General features: G+C 46.1%; 1 protein-coding gene across 1 annotated transcript; it reads right to left on the bottom strand.

The window, feature by feature from the left end:
- Positions 1-763: 763 nt before the first annotated feature.
- Positions 764-16,174, bottom strand: LMO1 (LIM domain only 1). Its single transcript, XM_035550232.1, has 3 exons — positions 15,966-16,174; positions 5,038-5,163; positions 764-869 (listed from the first exon to the last, which is right to left on the bottom strand). Exons 1-3 carry the CDS (start codon positions 16,169-16,171, stop codon positions 764-766), a joined length of 438 nt encoding a protein of 145 aa, XP_035406125.1. The 5' UTR covers positions 16,172-16,174.
- Between the last annotated feature and the right edge of the window lie 2,402 nt (positions 16,175-18,576).

The raw sequence follows: 18,576 nt of genomic DNA, 5'->3' as shown, positions 1-18,576 counted from the left end.
GCTTAATTCCTATAGGGGCCGCCGGCTAGGCCGGGGGAGCCTCAGGCCAGAGCAGGCCCATGAGGGCCCTCCTGCTAGAGGTGCCTTGCCCTGGTCCATGTGGCTCAGCCCTAACTCAACACTTGATCGTTGTCTGCATGGGCTACAAGTGGAACCTACTGATCCTCACCACCACCCCCACGGGGCTCCCTCCCTCCTGTCGTGTAGCACAGCAGCATTTTGGAGACGAGTCTCCGCATAGCTCACGCTGCGAGGTTTAACCCTGCAGCAGGGACTCTTCCCACAGATCACACGTGTGAACTCCTGCCTCTGCTGTTATTCACACAAGTCCCAGGGATACGTGTATGTATTTACAGAAGTGTACTCACCATCAAGCAGAGGAAATAAAGGTTCCCACCGCATGAACAAACCACAGCTAAGATGACCAGCAAACATTCATAATTTTTAATTCACACCAGTAATAAAATTGCATTACATTTTTCATAAAATAAATGTTCCAGTTTATATACAGAAAACAGACTGTACAGAGCCCTCCCCCAGACCCCAAAAACTCACAAACATACAGGCAATGCAGTGCTCAGCTAAGCAGGCACAACTGTACATCTAAAAGTGTAACTGCTTTGTGTTGGGGGGGAAAAGTACTACAATGTATATAGTCCTCTCTGGACCAAGAATTAAAAAAATATTGCAGGCAAGCTGACAGACGCCTCGCTGCTGGTGCGGCCGAGCGTCCATCCACAGTGCTCCAGCAAAGCAGGGTTTGTTATTGAACCTGGGACTCGAAGCTCCCATTCAGCTGCCCTTCCTCATAGTCCATCTGACACAAGATCATGTTGTTCTTCAGGAAAAATTTGTCTCCCACACAGAATCTGGAACACAAAAAGAATCAATCGGTCTCAGTATGAAGAGGATTTTTTGAACCAGGTGATTTTATTACAGAATAAAAAGAAACAGAGGTTTAACTCATCCAGCAAAAGACACCCCATTATAATAGCAAAGGTAACACTTTGCCTTTGCTGCACCCATGGGCTAGAGCAGAGGGTACCTGAGGCAGTTTGGGGCCAAAGGCAGGGGGAGGAGACCAGGAGCAGCTGAGAAGGATGTCCCTGCAGATGGGAGGTTCTAGGAAATCAAGCAGGTGATATCTTATGCAGAGCCTATGTGAAGCTTGTGCTGGTATCCATATTTTCACAGCTCCCTCAGGTGAGGTAGTATTTACACTAATTTCCAGGCAAGGACTGGCTATTAAGTCCTTCCTCACCCCCTTGTGTACAGTGCTGAACAATAAATAGAAATTTCCTGATAGCTGGACTCCTAACCTTTATCTTCATTGAGCGACGGGCACTGCTCTCTATATACCATGTAAATTGTTCTATTTGTATTGAAGTTGACAGAGAGGCTTGTGATATTTAACAATTTTATTCGACCATTAAGGTCAAAAAAGTTCCATATATAGTATCTGAGAGGTATAAATTGACAGCCCATAGCTTTTTCACACTGTCTGCTTGCTCTGGAATTAGAAGCTAATCTTTTCTTCTTAAGATAACACACAATGCCCTTCGAGCCCTATCCAGGGGCTGGTTTTTGCCCACCATGCTGACAGGACGATGGCTGGCCAGAGCCCAGTGCGACCTCAAACACTGCGTCCCATAACCCACAGCCTCGGGCAGCTCTGAGCCCACAGGGATGCCCCGCTGCGGGGCCAAGCATTCAGGGGCACTGAAGGAAGATCGGGGGAGATGATCCTGGCCTCAGAAGATTTAGAGGACCTCAAATTTCTGCTTGCTCGTAGGCAGAGCTCTGGCAGGGACATTGCCTGCTCCTTGTCTGAAACACTTTCTAGATTTGTAACCCAGGTACCTATGGGCAAAGCATCTCCACAGAAGTGCATGTTCTGTGCTACAAGAGCAGGAGTGGTCATTTTAGAGCTCCTTCAAATGTCTGACATGAGGACAAGCTGCAGATAAGATGATTAATTTGCCAAGACAGTACAAAGAGAAGTGGGAACCAGTTCTCACTTTATATGATTTCACTGGAGACCTACCTTCTTCCCACTGTGGCATGTGCTTTAGTAGTTCTGAAATTCATCTATTTATCTGTATTAAAAAGCTAAAAATGAATCTCACTTTAAATTAACGATTTTTAACCTAAAAATTGTATTGTGCACACGCTCCAGAAAATCACATTCCCCACGAGCAGTTTACTCACTATAATTAACAACACAGCAGCTTGCGTTCTGCTGCTTGTCGTTACCCTAAGTACAATATAAATCTCCAGGAAGAGAAACACAAAAATGACTCGTCCCCAGCATCGTCACCAGCTGCCTCATGTCCACCCTGGTTTGGGTCTCAAGGAGCAAGAGAAGCTGGAGGACTAGGGAGCTGAAGTGCATACGTGTGAGAGCACTGAAACACACAGCAAGGAGCACCCAGAGACCCCCTGACAGTTTGGGAGAAGGGCTTCCTTCACAGGAAAGGAGACTTTGCCTCTTTGCACCTGCAAACCCAGTTTTGAAGCTAATGAAAACAGTGCATGCTCTGTATAAACGTTAAGAGATTTTGCTGCACTGGATTTAACACTGTACACAGACGCAGCCTAGCTAATAAAGAAGGGTAAGCAAGCTGGAAGAGAACTAAAGAAGAGGAGTCTTCACAATCAAATCTTTGCATAGCTGGAGAAATAGGCAGGGTTACTGATTCCAAAGTAGCTTTGGCATCCACCTTTGCAGTTTTGACTCAGGTTTACTTAAGCCCATGATTCTGCTTCAGCTTGCAGTGTTGCTGTTACAGGAACACTTTCATTCTGCCCTTTCGAGCCCAAATCTCTCGAGGATAAGTCATAAGTGTTTGTAGCTTTCGGATCTAAGCCAAAAATAACAACTTACACATAGCTCTATGCTGTCTACTCAGCATGTCTTTCAGAAAAGCTCAGCTTGCCCCAAACCAGGCAAATCCCTCGTGCACCGAAGAGCTACTATCAGCCAGGTGGGACTGCCTGGGCCCTGCCAGTGGCAGCATACGCAGGGTATGTGAGGGGCAGAGCAGGACTGCACCTCGCTCTGAGTGCGATAACAGTGCCAGCAGCCTCGAAGGGAAGACAGGCAGAGAGCTGCCTCTGAGCCTTTGTAGTAAGATGAAATTTAAAAGAAAACAGCTCCCATCCTGAAATGAAAACTAGGCCATACTATGCCTTTACGTGACAGGAGCTAGTGTAAAGTAGGGATGTGGTGACAAATCCTCATCCTCCAGGCTCCCAGCACTGCTGTGCGCACAGAGCAGGGGGGCTGCTTGCCTCTGCTAGGAGGGACATCTGAGATGACCCGCTCCTAGTGTCGGGGGGAGTCTGCGAGCAGCCCGCTCCTGCACTGGGGAAGGAAACCTGAGCCTGAGGGCCGAGCTCAGCAACATCGCATAATGCTCCCAACTCTGGAGAAAAACCTCACAAAGCAGCAATTTCAGCTGCGTGAAGGAACAGCATCTTGGGGGGGGGACGGACCAGCTCTGCCTGCAGTCACATGCTGCTGAACAGCGACCACGGCCATTGCAGAAGTGTAGCTGAGAGCAGCAAAACGAAGAGCGGGCAAGTGAGCGGTTCAGCGATGCTCCTGGCGAGCAACAGCGGCCCAGGGCCAGGAGCCACTAGATGTCAGTGCCGCCTCGGCGCTGCCACTGCGCAGGGAAGCCGCCAGTATTAATAGGAGAGTTTTCCACCTCGAACAAACACCGCCTCCGTGCTCAATAACGTGATGGAGTACAGCCACCAGAGCTGCAAACCGCTCCTCTAATGCTTCTCTTCCCTGCTCTGGCACGAAGCGGCACGCTCCATTTATCCCAGTGACCAAAACCCCTGTCAATGGACAGGGAAGAAGGACCAGGCTCCAGTTTGCATGGTCCCATTACGTTAGTGGGAAAGGTGGAGGAGGTTTGCATGCCCACACACACACCAGGTATGGCATCCTGTAGAGCTATGTCACTGGATGTCCTACTGTGACTTTTGTTTTATGACAAGCAAGCGCTAAATTTTTAAGTCAGGCTTTAGCTTGACTTTTACAGAATAAAGGTCTCCATCCTCCCATGAGTTTTGCCATCTTTTGCCCCTTGCTGTCTCTCTCACACCTTCACACAGGCCAAATCATTGCCTTCTAGTTTAATGTAGTTTAATCTTCTACCAGTGTAGGAGATGCACTGTGTGGCATAAGCACAGCCTTTGGCTCCTGGGCAGGCACTACAGCTTGACTAAATGAGCAGCAGGAACAGCAAGTGCTTTTGGTTCTATCTTTGACCAGGCTGGCTGGCTGGCTGTATCAAAAAGGGATACTGAATTACATCTGACTCCATGGGCTTCCATTCTGCCTACAATCACCAACAAATAGGGCACTGGGACAATTTTTCACAGCCCTCCCAGATTCAGCTAGCTACAGATAAGTCCATGGGAAAACTTTGCATGCAGCCCATTATTATACACTTTGACATGCATTTTCCACTGGGTAAAACACAGCAGATATACACAAATCCCATTTAAAGTTGCACCAAGATCCCCTGTTAATTACACAGCAACTAAAGGGACTTGTTCCTAGTGCTGTAAAGGGCTTATCTAGAGTACTGTTCTCCTGCTTGTCCCTCTTTCTCCTTCTCCGTCATCCCCAGTTTTGAGGGTGTCAGAAACCTTATTTAAGCAAAATAATCTGTTTGCCAGAGGACATCCATTCTCCATCATCTGTGTTCTGCGGAGAGGGTAGTTGCTGAAAGGACGCTGAAGCAGTTTGTTTTATTCAGCAGCAGCTGTGCTGTGTACAACAGCATCCAGATCTGCAGTCTTTATGCCCCTCTCACACCCCAGCTCCCACCAGCTCCAGGGGGATTTGCAGTAAAGGCCACAGGTACTTACACGCCTCACACAGGCAGCCTACTGCGCCAACCCGAGCTGTGCCAGTGGGCTGAGAGCCCCAGAAAGGTAGTGTAGATCGTACATTTCTCTGTTTTGCAGGCAAAGGTATAAATTAGCTCATGTTTGTGTGTATAATAATTGTGTCCTTACCGCTGGTTGCAGAGCTGACAGGCAAAGCAGTCCAAATGGTAAACATTATCTCTGGCCCTCATCACCATCTCAAAGGCAGGGATCAGTTTACTGCAGGCAGCGCAATTCCCGGTGGTACCAAAGAGCCTGCCAAAGAAGCACAATCATTAGAAGCCATTTTAATTAAATGGTGGAAGGACTAATTAAGTGTAATTAGCAGTATCAAATACTGTATTGCACCAATAAATAGAAGTTGCAGTCTCCATTTCGCTGACCAACCAGTGTGCGGGAACTTGGGCTAAAACTGCCTGGTGAGCAGGCTCTGATTGTCAAGATGAAAACTTCATTTGGTTTGCAAGCCCAGGGCTAATTTGCTGTCTAATGGAGAACAGCATTAAACACTCCGCGCACTATTTCGGGGCTCACAAAATTTCAGTCAAAAGCTATCTTTGCTCCCAGGGCTGGGGGAAGGTGCCCAGAGCTGCCCTTCCTCTCTGCCGTGGCCACAGGCTGGCGAGCTTTGGCACCCCTGGCCAGCAGTGCTGCCGCGGTGCTTGCCAAGAGCCTCGCTCACCTGCTGTTTAAGAGGCAAAAGCACAATTTCTCTGGCGACGAGCACCAGAACATTTGGCAAAGCATCTCAAGGAGGGCAAGCCCTCCTCCCTGGCTGTGCCCCCTCCTCCACGTCCCTCCTGGGAGCCAGCTAAGCCCTTCTGCCGAGGCCCGGCCAGCGTGCTCAGCCGTTCCACTTCAGCTCCCTGGTGCTCGAGGACAGCCCTACAGCACTGGAAGCTTTGCCACTTTCATCTTGCCTTTCACTATCTGTCTCCCCAGATGTCTGCTGCTGTTACAGCTCCTGCCGGGGGACTCAACCAAGACGGCAGCACCCTTCCCCCGGCCCTGATCTCCGAGAAGCCCCCGAGGCCCGTGTACGCACCGAGGGCGGCACACCGCCACCACGCGAAAGCCAGGCAAAGCATCTGGGTCGTGAATCAACAGGCCAACAAAACCACGTTCCACCTGCATCTGTGGTCACACGTGGTCAGTTACTTTGCTTCGGAGATGACAAGAGCTGCACTTGCAGAACAAGGTGTCTCCTGACTTACAGCTGCGGCTCCCCGCCAGCTCCACGCATACAACACGTCGCTGCCCGCATACAGGTCTGGACTCAGGGCTCGTTTCAAGCCGCTGGTTCTGGCTTATTCCACAACACACAGACAAGGAGCACCAGGAAAATCTATAACCAATTTCTAAACATGCAATTTGCCAAGCTAATCAATACTAATTATTACTGGCCAGTAATTGTGAACTAAACCACTCAGCAATGTTATAGAAACCTCCACATAACTCTCCCACCCTCACTGTGCTGTGCCACCAAAGTTAGCTTGCTCCTGAGCTAGAGAAAAAGGCTCCCCTTATATTTCATGGGAAGTGGTACCAGCGGCCTTTCGCCCGAGACTTCCTATGAAGAAGCAGCAGCACATTTTCCCTGAAACAACAGAAACCAAACGGAAGCACTTGTGCTACAATGGGGGCAGGAGAGAAAAATTGCAAAGGGAGTGCTCCAAAATCCTTCCTCAAGACTCCATCACAGGAGGACTGAAAGGCAGAGGAAAGCCCCAGCTATTTGGCTGCACCAGCCCCATCACACTGACAAACTCAGGCCCAGCAACCTGCAGCGGGGGGCCCCTTCCTCTGGCTGTGCTTGCCACTGCCGCAGGCAGGCAGGGCTGCGGCTGCGTGCCATGCTCGTTGCCTGCCGCCAGCAGACCCAGCTGACAACGTGCAGTGCTGAAAAGCGTTTGGGGCTGCACCCTGAAATGCTTGGGCCCTCATTTACCACCCGCTCGCAAATCAAGCCCTAATACAGACATCCGCATTCCCTCCCTCCCCCAGCGTAGCTGCTCCCTTGCACGAGTGCCTCCCTTCAGCAGAGCAAAACCTGACAGCTTTGCTGTGGTTTTGCCATTTTCCACAAAATCTGGCATACGTTTTTAGAGTGCCCAAGTCACAGCAAACTCGGGGAAAAAAAAAAAAAAAAGAGCCCAATACATTAGGCAGGGAAACTGGGAGGTTAATCCTAGATTTGCTCTGTGCCCAGCACTGCTACGCGCACAAGTATAAAATATCCATTATTCATTAGCATCACAGTTGTGTGGAGCTCAATCTAGATTAAACAAAATAGAGGGGCCCCAGACAGCACCATTTGCATTGTTAAGCAGGCGCTTTTCTTCAGCCTTCAAATAGGAGACTTTTCTAAATGGAAATGATGGGGAAATTTGGACAGATGTTCACTTAACTATTTAAACAGTTAGCTTAAGAAACATGAAAAATGTATTTGGCATCGTATTCACCTGTCTCCTTTCAGGGGGCTGGGGATAAACCAATTGTTAAACAGCTTTGACTGTTTGCATAAGATCTGAAGCTTATGTTCTGTCCAGCTGAAATCGTGCTGCCTTCTAACGTCTACATAAACGTAGCTCCCAGCTAGTCCGTACGCTAATCTTTTTCTCTTCTATCAAGTTTCACAGTCCTCCATCCCCTGCCTTTCCCAACCGATGAACATTTCACACTTATTCTAGCACTTCCTAATTTTAATCTGCTTTTCAGAGAGTGATTTAGAGCCCTGTATATTCAGCATGCTTCCAAAAATACGCTGCAACTTGTAGCTCAGTGAACATGAAACAAACATTTTTTTAATCTGCTCAAAGAAAAGCAAAATGAACAGGGACTTTTGCCTTTTTTCCTCGCCTGTAAAAAAAAAAAATTGCCACCTCTGATACCTACTTACCCAGCAGCTACTTGAGCTGAAACTTTCTGAGGTGGGGAGCTTAACATTGCTGGAGGAGGGAGAGGAACAAAATCCTCCACCACAAGCCCCATCTGCGGTTAAATTTAAAATAACCCCACATGAACACACTGATCTGCATTCTGTCCCCCAGACACCTTCATAACAGATGCGATACTCTCACACACTCACGCACACAAAGTTTAAGCGCATTAGAAAAATCTATCGGAAGATGCTCAGCATCTACTTACCAGCTTGGTGCCATTGGCATAAAAGAAGCTGGAAATACAGAAAGGGTTCAGTCTGGAGTTGTTTTGCTGCTTCTAAAAATACCATTTTTTTCAATCTTGCTTTTGAAGATAAAAGGCAACAATTTTTAAGTACAGATTTATTCCCCCTTATGTAACAAGACAACCTAGCCAGCTTGTAAATAAGCACAGACTATGCAGATTTAAAATTTAACACAATTAAACTTTTACCCTGTGGTAGTAATTATGTTTAATGGCTCTTAGCCTGAACTTAACCATGTCTATTGTTGTCAGCCAGTCTAAAAGCAGGAGTTTGTCCAAGGACAATTTTCTGTAGTTTATAGGCACACTAAAAACCCTGCTACGCGCTGTTCTCATTGGCCATTGATGTCAGTGTGTATAGTAAAAATTAAAGCTAATTGGCATACAGCAGTAGCAGTGAATGCAAATGAATTAATGGGAAAAGAGGGGAGTGTGCTTGGAAGCGGTATGCAACTGTTGAAGGATGTTTTCTACGTAAAGTCCTGTTTGGACTGAAGTATAGTCTTCCACACGATGATCCAGACCTCATGAGCTCTGTGAATACACCTGAAGTTAGTTCAAGGTATTAATTCAAGGTATATCTAAAGTCATCAGCACCCAGCAGGTTTGGGGGGAGAAGAGAATGGCAAAGGGTCCATAGTGTAGGAAAATGGGTAGAAACTTCTTATAAGATGACATTAAATTTAGCACCTTTTTAATTTTTTTTCCTTCTCAGACCAGAATGTGCAAGTTGGCTGAACTGAGAAACCAATTACCTATTTCTATCATTACTACAAACAACGATCTGTGTTAGTCACTGGCTGCAAGGAGGGAATCCTCACTCCTCCTTCTCTCTGGCCTGGTGTCTGGCTAGCTTGTAGCTTGCAAGCAAGAAAGAAGAATCTTCCCTCTGCATAGAGTGAAAATTTTGGAGCTGTTGACTTCACTAAAGGAAACAAAAAAGAGGGACCAGGATAAGCACTTGTAAATAATGAATGGTACAGAATGGATGGGTTGTGAGATCTTTTTTGTTTTTTAAACAATACCAGAACAAGCCAAGTTCAAAATTAAACTGCTGAGTTGAGACCGATAATTCCCCAAAACAATAGGCTTTGTCAACAGTGAAAGCTGAGAATTATGAGTTGGAAAAGGAATAAACACTTATCTACAAATAAGTACCTACATTTTTACATGCAAGTAGTTACCTGCACAACTACATATTTCTCTATATATTTGTATACCCAATTATCTGGATATATAGGTTTTTGAAGAGGTACGGATCCCATGCTCATACCCTCTCTCCAGCTAGTAGGTAAAACAGGTTTTCCCATACCCCTTTCCCTTCCTGCCTGCTGCTGTTTATTTCCTAGATCCATCAGGACCGCTTAGAACCAGACTCACTTTACCTACCTGGAACTCATGGCTACGAAAAGAAAGGATTTCCCCCTGTACTACTTGAAACAAACCAACTCACCTTACAGTGAGGATAGCTTTTACCAGCTTTCAATCAGTATTTTTCCTGTCTGAGCGTATTATAAATATACTGAGCTACAAGTCTGATTTGAGCGGAGGATTGAACATGCCAATAATTGCAGGGAAGCCTGAACATCACTTGAAAAGATAAAAAGGGGAAGCTTAAAAGCGACTTCAGACCTTAGGTTCCCAACTTCCCTGTAATCAGCATTCGTGTAATATTCAGAGAAAGCCTTTGCGAGTGGCATTTCAGCAGGGTAAATACATCATAGCTGGTGTACCCTCCTCTCCAGGAGGCTGCTGTCAGTGCTGCAGTGGGAGGTCACGTCAGCTGAAGGAAAGGAAATGCATTTTGATACTGATGAAGCTGGTCAGGCTGTCCTCTCATGATGCCTTCAAGTTCAGTCCAAAGGAATTTCCATCTTGCATGCCCAAGGGTTTGTCACTCCCGGACAGCATAACGAGAGGACTTAAAACAAAGCCCCTTGGCTGGGTGACCGCACTAGCTCTGAGATTACTGGGCATAAACTTCAAGGTTGCTCAAGGGCGTGTGTTTTCAGTTGAAGAACTCATACGAATGTTCACTTATTTTTACTCCTTTTGTCTCTTCCTCCATATTTTCTAGAGATATTTACAGTGGGGCTCGGGCTCTTAACAGGTCTTCCTCTCCTGCCCCAGCCTTCCTGTAGCGTAACTGATGCCAGTGGCCTTAAAACCCATCTTGACTGCCTCTGCAACTGCTGAGCACTTGTTGAGCACCTCCTCTTAGGAGAGTTTAAGAACAGCAGTCAGAAAACTGCAAGTTTGAAAGCACAAGAGGCACAGCAGCATATCGCAGCTGGGAAAAATAGTCCACATAAGCCTTCCACCTCACTGGGAGGTTGTGAAGGAAAAAAAAAAAAAAAAAAAAGGAAAAAAGCAAGTGAACAAAACATACGTTGCTTGTTTATCCTGAAAAGCACAGGCTGTGAGGAACTCCTGGACCAGATACTATGAAGAAAAAAAAGCTGTGTTTTAACATCACTAAGCACAGCAATGCTGCCAATGCCAAGACACATTGTATTTTGAGCCTAATTAATCCTCCTTAATCTGTACAGATACCAAGTGTAGAAGTGTATCCTATGTAGCATGCAAGACGCTCCCTGTTGCGATGCAAGAACAGCTCTTCAATTTAGCAGCGCTTGCAGGCTCTGAGCAGACACCATTTGTTCAGGCACGCTGCATTTCTGCCTCCCCTCCCACACTGAATGTGTCCCATGAAAAGCAGGTAGTGCACGCTCTCAGTGCACGCATGCACACTGTGCCCCTTTAGGGCAAAAAAATCTGAAATACCTTCCTCCTTCCTCCCTGCTTCAAGGGGTTGCAGATGCAGCAGCTTCATTCAGAATATTATTGATGTCTCTGATGTTAGCTTATGTTCTGCAAATTTCAGCATATTTTCTTCAGTTTCTGAAAGCCTGTGCTTAAAAACCCAGCTGCTTCAGGGCTTTCATTCCCGACTTGGGGAAGGACCAAGGAGACCAGCAGGAGCGCATCTGCCTGCATCCTTCTGCGCCAGTCAGCAAGACGCCCGCATTTGTGTAAAATGGCCTTTCATAATCCACAACAAAATTACACCCTGCACCTTTGCAGGAGACCGGACAGTATCAGATACAGAACAGAACACCTATAGGGCTGCCAGAGCGATTCACTAACAAAATGAACCTGCTAGTGACATTCAAACGGAACAAAACACAGTATCCAACAACTGGAAACCCCAGTGCTGGACAGGTGACTCTTCTGGCCCCAGAGATGCCCGCAGTGGCGTGCAGTAAAGGTGGAGTTAAAGCCTCCAAGATGCAAACAGCATTGCAGTGTGCCAGTGCCAGGGGCTGTTGGGGTGCCCAGGGCTGCTCTGCCTGCCCCAGGCACTGACACCACGCTCCGGTTGCAGCATCGAGCCATGCTGAGTTTCCAACGCTGACCAAAACCTGTGGGCAGCTGGGGAAAAGAATTTCTACAAAATCCACTGAGGACAACATCAGGACTTCCCAGAAAATCCTTTCTCTTACCAATTCACCATCATTTTTTAATGCAGGTTTTGAGCTTTCTTTAGAGTCTAATTAAAGCCCTAATCAATTTAAGCAATGAAAAACTTTCCCAACACCAGCATAGTAAACACACTGGAGCAACTGCTCTGCCCCTGTCAAAGTGATCCTGACCCTCCTTTCCTCATGTGATGGCACCACGCCGAGTAAAAAGGAAAAACGACATTCTTCATCAGCACATCACAGCAAAACCTATGTTGTCAGATCCTCCCGGGAAATCCCGGTGCGACACCCAAGCCGTGCCTGTGACCCGGAGCTGGGTGAATGTTTAATTACGTGCAGGAAGACAGACGCGACGCTGCTGCACGGGGGCTGCGAGGAGCCTTCCGAGCCGCACGCTAAGCTGCTCTGTCCCAGAAGCAGCCTCTCCAATAGCATTTGCTTATCAAAAATAATTAGAGGTAGAAATGCTGGAACTGTGATTATGAAACAAATGGTAAATCTATTTGCTCAGATGAAATGTATCGAAAGATACATCTTGACACAGCTGGAGACTGAGGTGATACCGCAAGGATAACAACTCGAGATCCAATTTCATCTTTCATGATTAAAAAATGAGCAAGAAAGTGTTTTATGAAATGTGAAGGTTAACAAATGTTCCTTCACAAGCAATGACGACAGTTTATCTTTCGAAACAAATGATCAGGCTGTGGGCTGCTAGCAGCTCCTGAAATACATTTGAAAGATTTTCAAAGATTTGCCTGCTGAGGATGACTGCGCAAGGCGGCCAGCCAAAGGCAGCACCGGCACCACCACCACAGCTGGCTGTCACACGGCGGGGCAGTAGCCAGCCGCTCCCATCCCAGTGCTTTGCCCTGTGCCGGTGACAGAAGCCCTAACGTCTGTCCCTGAGCCCAACCCTGGCAGTGGCTGCAGAGGAGACCCCGAGCAGAGCGGGGGAAAGCACCACCTGATGAAGCACGTGTTCCCCAACGACTCATTCATCTGCTGGGCAAGGTCAAAGAAACAGCAGCCTGTAAGGAGACTATGAATCACCAAAGTTTTCCTCCTGGTCTTTACACAAGTATATTCCTTTTGGACTTCTGATATGAAAGATGCAGGTATTTACAATTATGGCCTCAAAATCAGTCTAGCTTTTAGTTTTTTTAAGTGATGGTTGACCTACTAAACATCAGCACAATATTTGACACTGGCCTCATTCAAGGCATACAGAAGAAGTGGTCAACAATTTCTCTGACTGTCCTCCAAGCACAGCACTCACTTCTTGATGTGAGTACAGCGTGAGGTACAAAAACTTATTTTTAGCAATGAATTCTGCTAAAATTTGGTGAGTAGAATAAATATCATGAGTTGTTTAGCAAAGTAAAAAAGATGTGGATAGAGACTCTAAAGCTATTAAAGGGAAGGAATTAAATATGATGGAAATAGGTAATTCTACAAGAAGAAAAATTCAAATTACCAGGAGTGAACTGACAGAACGGAGGATGGTGGCAGCAACTTCAGTTCATTCTATTAATAGAATTAATAGTTAAAATTGGGAGAGAAAGAAATACTATGCGTAGAAGGCAACAGGAGATGTTTTAAAGTAGAAAAAAAGAAAAAAAATGCTTTATGCTTCCATAAAATACAGGGTTGTATGGCACTGCTCCTTATTGCTATTCTAGGACCCTGAAAGGGTTCCTTATCAGCAGGAAGACAGAACCCTAGAGTGCAGCAGAAACCCCCAAAGTGAGTATCAACCTGAATTTAATTAGCAAGAACACAAAATATCACAGCTGTAAGGCTGGCTAAACAGCTGAATGCCAGCTAACAGCTGCATTACAGAACTGATGCTATTCCTTCCTGCCCAACTCTTGGTCAAATTTCCTGGGTTATGACAATTACAGTGCACCTCCCAACAGCAACAAAAGTAAAATATTTCTAGCGGTCAAAGGTGCTCTAAGAGACTAAAATCAGATGGTAGAAAATACTTAAAGTAGGAAATAGTAACTCCCTCCCCCCAAAAATTATCTGGCACCGTAACGCACGCACGCATCACCTGAGAAGGTTAAGACTAGCCAGAGGTGTACAGGAGACTGTGCAGCCAGCTAAAGCATTTGGTACCCTCCTGCAGTACAGATAGGTGACCCCCAGTTTTACTCGTAATACCTAACATTTCTTTAGCACAGAGAATGTCTAGCTCAGTTTTGCTGGACCACATAAGCCTTCTCTTCACAATTTAACCATTCTGTACAAACAGTAACAGACTCCCCCCCCTTGGCTGGTCAGGGATTTCTCTAACCCAACAAATAGAGGCAGAGGAGCCTACCAAACCTTTTCAGGTCCAGGACAAGTTTGCTTCAAAGACACTGCTGCTGTGACAGAAGCTGCGTGGCCATGGTAAAACACTATCCTCAACTGTTGCCTTCCACATTTCACATCATGAATTGCCCTCTCTTCTCAAAGCTGGGACGTGGGCTGCTTCTTGGAGTCTGCAACTCCTGGCTTCTTTCCTACCTCTAGCACAGACTTCTCATGTGCCCCCCCAAAGTCTTGTCATCCATGGCCCAGCGAGAAGATCACAGATTAAGCTTTTCTACCTCAAAGCAGTATTCTCAAGATAAACCAAGGAAAGAAAGAGATGCTCCACAACTGCAGCGATAAAAAGTTCTTCCAAGTTTAACATCATCAATATTGCTTTCCTTTGGTACTCTAACATGTCTGATTTGATGCTGCAAATTATTTTTGTTATGAAACTAAAACAAATATAAATCAATACAGTGATCATTAAATGGATGGGTAGCTTGTAGGTCTCAAAAAGCAAATATGAATGGGAATCACCGCCCAACTGATGAATTTCCAGTAGGGTTCTGCAACACATGGAGGAACACTGAATATCTGTCTTTCAGGTCAGAATAAAATTGTTGTTGTTATTGTTTTTTTATTTTATTTTTTATTGTTATTTGTTTTTAAAATTAAGTAATCAAGTGCACATATGACAAAGTCTAGAGAAACGATAAATAATGAAGAGGAGAATGACTGATGGAGAGACCTGGATTGCTTGGCAAGCTGGGTGCAAACAAAGTATATGTTTTAAGACCACCACATATAAAGAAACATTCCAGAAACTAATGCAGCCTATACTTTCTAGAAGAAAGACTATTTCTAGAAGCAGCTCTTCTGAAAGACTTCGGGGGTTTCTGTGATTAGCAGTTAACACATTCCAACAGTGAGCAAAAATCCTTGTGTGGATAGAATGTTTTTGTATACTGCCTTGCTGAAAGGCAAGGTGGCAGCTCTCGTACAGCAGCTATTAGACTTATTTCTTCTATTTGGCTCCATCTTGTTTTAGAAAGAGAAACTTCCTTGTTTAAGTTTGCTTAGAAAACTTTACTAAAGATTTTCAGGAATATGTTTTACACTGAAACATATGAAGTATCTGATCATTGGGACTAACCTAGGCACCACCTGAACACCAAAAGGTTAGCCAGCAACGTACCTCCCTTTCTGAAATTAGTGTGGTGGGTTTTGTTTTGCTTCAGGTGTGTTTGCTGGTTGAGGTTGCACAAGAAATAGTGTCAGTGCTTTAGGGAAAAAAAAGGAAAAACACTAGCTGGAGATCAAGTACATTCTTCTAAAGGAAAAATAAAACTTGGAGTGTTTTGCAGTGTGACCCTCATAAAAACATTTGCATTAGGGCTGCTGCCTTACTAAAATTCATTTGTGCTTATCTAAAGTATTTTGTGCAAAAACCCTATACATACTAGGCAAAAAATCCCATGTGTTGTTATGTATTGCAGACACAGACTGTCAGGGTAGCTCTAACTCAGAGTTAGCATTGGTCTCTGCAGACTACCTCATGAACAAAAAATTTTTTGAAGTTGATCTGTAATTTTGGAGTGTTTTGCTCTGTTTACTTAGCAAAGAGACAAGAGCCCCACAGGAGGAACCTTACTGAATATAAGCACTAAAAGTCTGTGTAAAAGTCAGCACTGAAAGAGAAAAGGAAAAGCTAAAGGTCTGGTCAGATCACAGAATCATAGAATGTCAGTCGTAAAGGAGCATAAATAACATCATAGATATGCAAGAAGAATTAATGGTCTTAATTTTCTCAGCAAGCACTTTTTGATTTTTGTTGGTTCAAAATAAGAATTAAGTCACGCCATCCACTTCCTACCTTGACCTAAAAAATAGGATGACACCTCACTGACTACTAAGTATGTTTAGTGCAAACCAAGAGCCACGCTCAGACAGGGAAAGAACTCCAGCCTCTTCTGGACAGGGCTGACCATGCACAAGTACACGTTTTCACAGTAGGGGGCTAGAAAGACAAACAGCTGGCAGCAAACTGAGAGGCTTTGGGAAGAGCCCACGGTACATTCCTCTATTTACCTCAGGTAATCTCTGCGGCAAAGAATGAGATTTGCTTTTGTGTAAAGAGTTGATCCAACCTCTCCAAGACGACAGTCGCAGCAGGCACACTTTAGACAGTCTTCATGCCAATACTTATCCAGGGCCTTCAGCAGGTACCGGTCCTTGATCTTCCGGTTACAGCCAGCACAGCCCTTCTGTTTCCCTTTGGGTTGTACAGATAACATCGGCACACCTGCAACACGAACACAGCAGGCATGTTAGAAAATATTCAAACAGCTTGAAGAGGTTGCCTGCATTCGGGGCAGCGCTGTGAGCTGGAGGTAAATCTGTGAGCAAATACTGCTGCGGCCTTCATTACAAGGAGCTCCCATTGCAGGAAGCTGAAAGCCAAAGGAACGTAAACGTACACTTCATTTGCTGTCGCGGGGTAGGTAGGAATGCGGCACTTGCAGGAACGCAACACTTCTTTCCTAAGGGTAGGACTGACACAAAGCACCAGACTTTTTTTAATTAACGTTTTGCAGCAGAATAAACTGGCAGCAATTTCAACATTTTTTCCCCTCATTAGTAGTACCCTTGCGCTGTTAATTACCAGCCACAGGCAATTACAAAGATCAGAAGGGACACCAGTGTGTGCACCCCAGTCTAACAGCTTGTCCAGATCAAGCTGGGGGGTGGAAGGGGTGTGTGTGTACAAGATGGGGTATGCCGCTGGTTTCCCTCCTTTGTAAACCCCACTGGCCACAAAAGGCCCCACTGAAGGCTAGAGCCATCTCTGGGCTGCTCTAACATCGATGCTACTCAAAAGCCTGCTGGACTGCTGAGAGTACCCCAACCAGAGGCTCCCTGCCAGCAGTGAAGCCACCCTGATTTGGAGGCAGCAAGGCAGCGCCTCCCACCTCCTCTTGTACCCCTGTAGCAGGCAGTGAGAAGCCAGGCCTCTTCTCTCCGGAAATCCCTGCTGGGGCTGCAAAGCAAGCACGAGCAGGGCGAGAGGTGGTGACAGGATACTCAAGTTCCCGGGCTGGTGCTGCCTTCCCCATTCTGCTGTCTCCAGCTTTCCCCTCTCCTCCAAGCAGCTGGTCAGCCCACAGCCAGCACCGACACAGGTGAGGGACCCGTCGCCCTTCTCAGTCTAAGAGGGAGGCAGGAGAGGATTTTATAGAGGATGGTAAAATAAACCAGGATTGCACTGTCGGTGAGGAAGGGGAGAGGAGATGACAGAAGAGGAAAAACTTACTGAGAGGCCAGAACTCCTTTTTCTCTGGAGCCTTGATTTTATTTTGTTACTGTTATTTTTACTAGGGTCAATTACTACAAATGACAAGGATGGGCCTGTAATAAGCGTGCCATGGGCTTAACCAGTGCAAAGGAGATGAGAGGGGGCCCTGGCTAGAGCAGCAGGTGTCACTGGTGGTACACTCTTACCCAAAGTTAAGCCACCATTTCTGTAGCAAGTTGGATGTCCCAAAAAGTAGCAGCTTTATAATGGAATTATTAACAGCCCCTTACCCTGAGCAGAACAAGTCAGCGCCGCTGCAATAAGTGACATTTGCTGCTTTCCTTAGAAACCAGGGTGACCCAGTGGTGGCTAATGCTCAGCACATGTAAAACCTACCACTCATACAGTAATAATTGCTTTGTCAGATCTGCAAGCAGATGACAATAGCACTTAAGACACCTCTACACAAACAGCGAGGTATTGATCCATCTGCTATCAAAGTGGTCTCTGCAGCACGGAGACAAGTCAAGTAACATTCAAAAACTCTTAAGACTTAAAGAGCCCTCCTGCTCTGCTGCAGCATGCTCTGCGACACTTGCAAAGTCAATACTTGCAAACTTTTCTTTTGATGCCAGTGGCAAATATGCAATAATTACGTGAAAACTTAAACCTGTTTTTGACTACCACACATGCAGCCCAGAATGGCCACTCATGCTGGTTCTGCTAGGGGTCCCGTGAGAAATTCCACACACGCAGCCACAGAGAAATACTCACACTTTTGGGACAGAGGGAAAGACGGGGAAGTCTGAGAAATGCGATACACAGCACATCATGAGAAAAGACTGCCTTATTCTGAGGTGCGGAATGGCACAAATACAAATTTGCATTTGAGACCTGTGTAAGATTAGCACTAGTGATGAATGAAAATAGCACTTATGAAAACTAAGACCTACAGATGAGAATTGTATTTTTAGATAGGAGCCCTGGACACCAGTGAGTCATTACCCACCTCCCCAAAAACTGGCTCTCTAAATATGAGCTGCATACCCTCATACGCAGCAGAGGACTTGTTAGAAGTGGTGTCTTCATGCAATTCTGCCTGCAGGGTTCATTTCGTGAATTTGCGGTTCCTGCATCTGGAGATGCTGCAGGTTTCAAAATGTAGGTTCTGGATAACCCTCAGACCCCCTCGAACGAGAAGTGCTGCTTGGATGGGGTCTGAGATCACCCATGTGACTCAGAACACGTCTTCAGCCAGATGGGACCTCCCAGGCCCCTCAGAACCAGTGTGCCATGCCCTTGGAGTTCCAGCTGCCCTCGCCCAGAGCAAGTGGTCCCTTGAGACCAGGGCAGCCGTGTGGGGCCGAAACCCTGTCCGGACCATTATGAGAGTGTGGTTTGCTCAGC

Source organism: Cygnus atratus, chromosome 5 (genome assembly GCF_013377495.2).
Source record: "Cygnus atratus isolate AKBS03 ecotype Queensland, Australia chromosome 5, CAtr_DNAZoo_HiC_assembly, whole genome shotgun sequence".
Classification (NCBI taxonomy): domain Eukaryota; kingdom Metazoa; phylum Chordata; class Aves; order Anseriformes; family Anatidae; genus Cygnus; species Cygnus atratus.
The sequence above is the reverse complement of the archived record's forward strand: the minus strand, read 5'-3'. Positions and strand labels throughout refer to the sequence as shown.

Excerpts from the sequence above, each read along its gene's own strand:
- LMO1 (XM_035550232.1), bottom strand. The coding sequence starts at position 16,171 with ATGTTATCTGTACAACCCAAAGGGAAACAGAAGGGCTGTGCTGGCTGT. Across the intron at positions 5,164-15,965 it reads TGCCGCAGAGATTACCTGAG|GCTCTTTGGTACCACCGGGA; the intron begins GTAAATAGAGGA and ends CTTCTTTGGCAG. Across the intron at positions 870-5,037 it reads TGTCAGCTCTGCAACCAGCG|ATTCTGTGTGGGAGACAAAT; the intron begins GTAAGGACACAA and ends TTTGTGTTCCAG.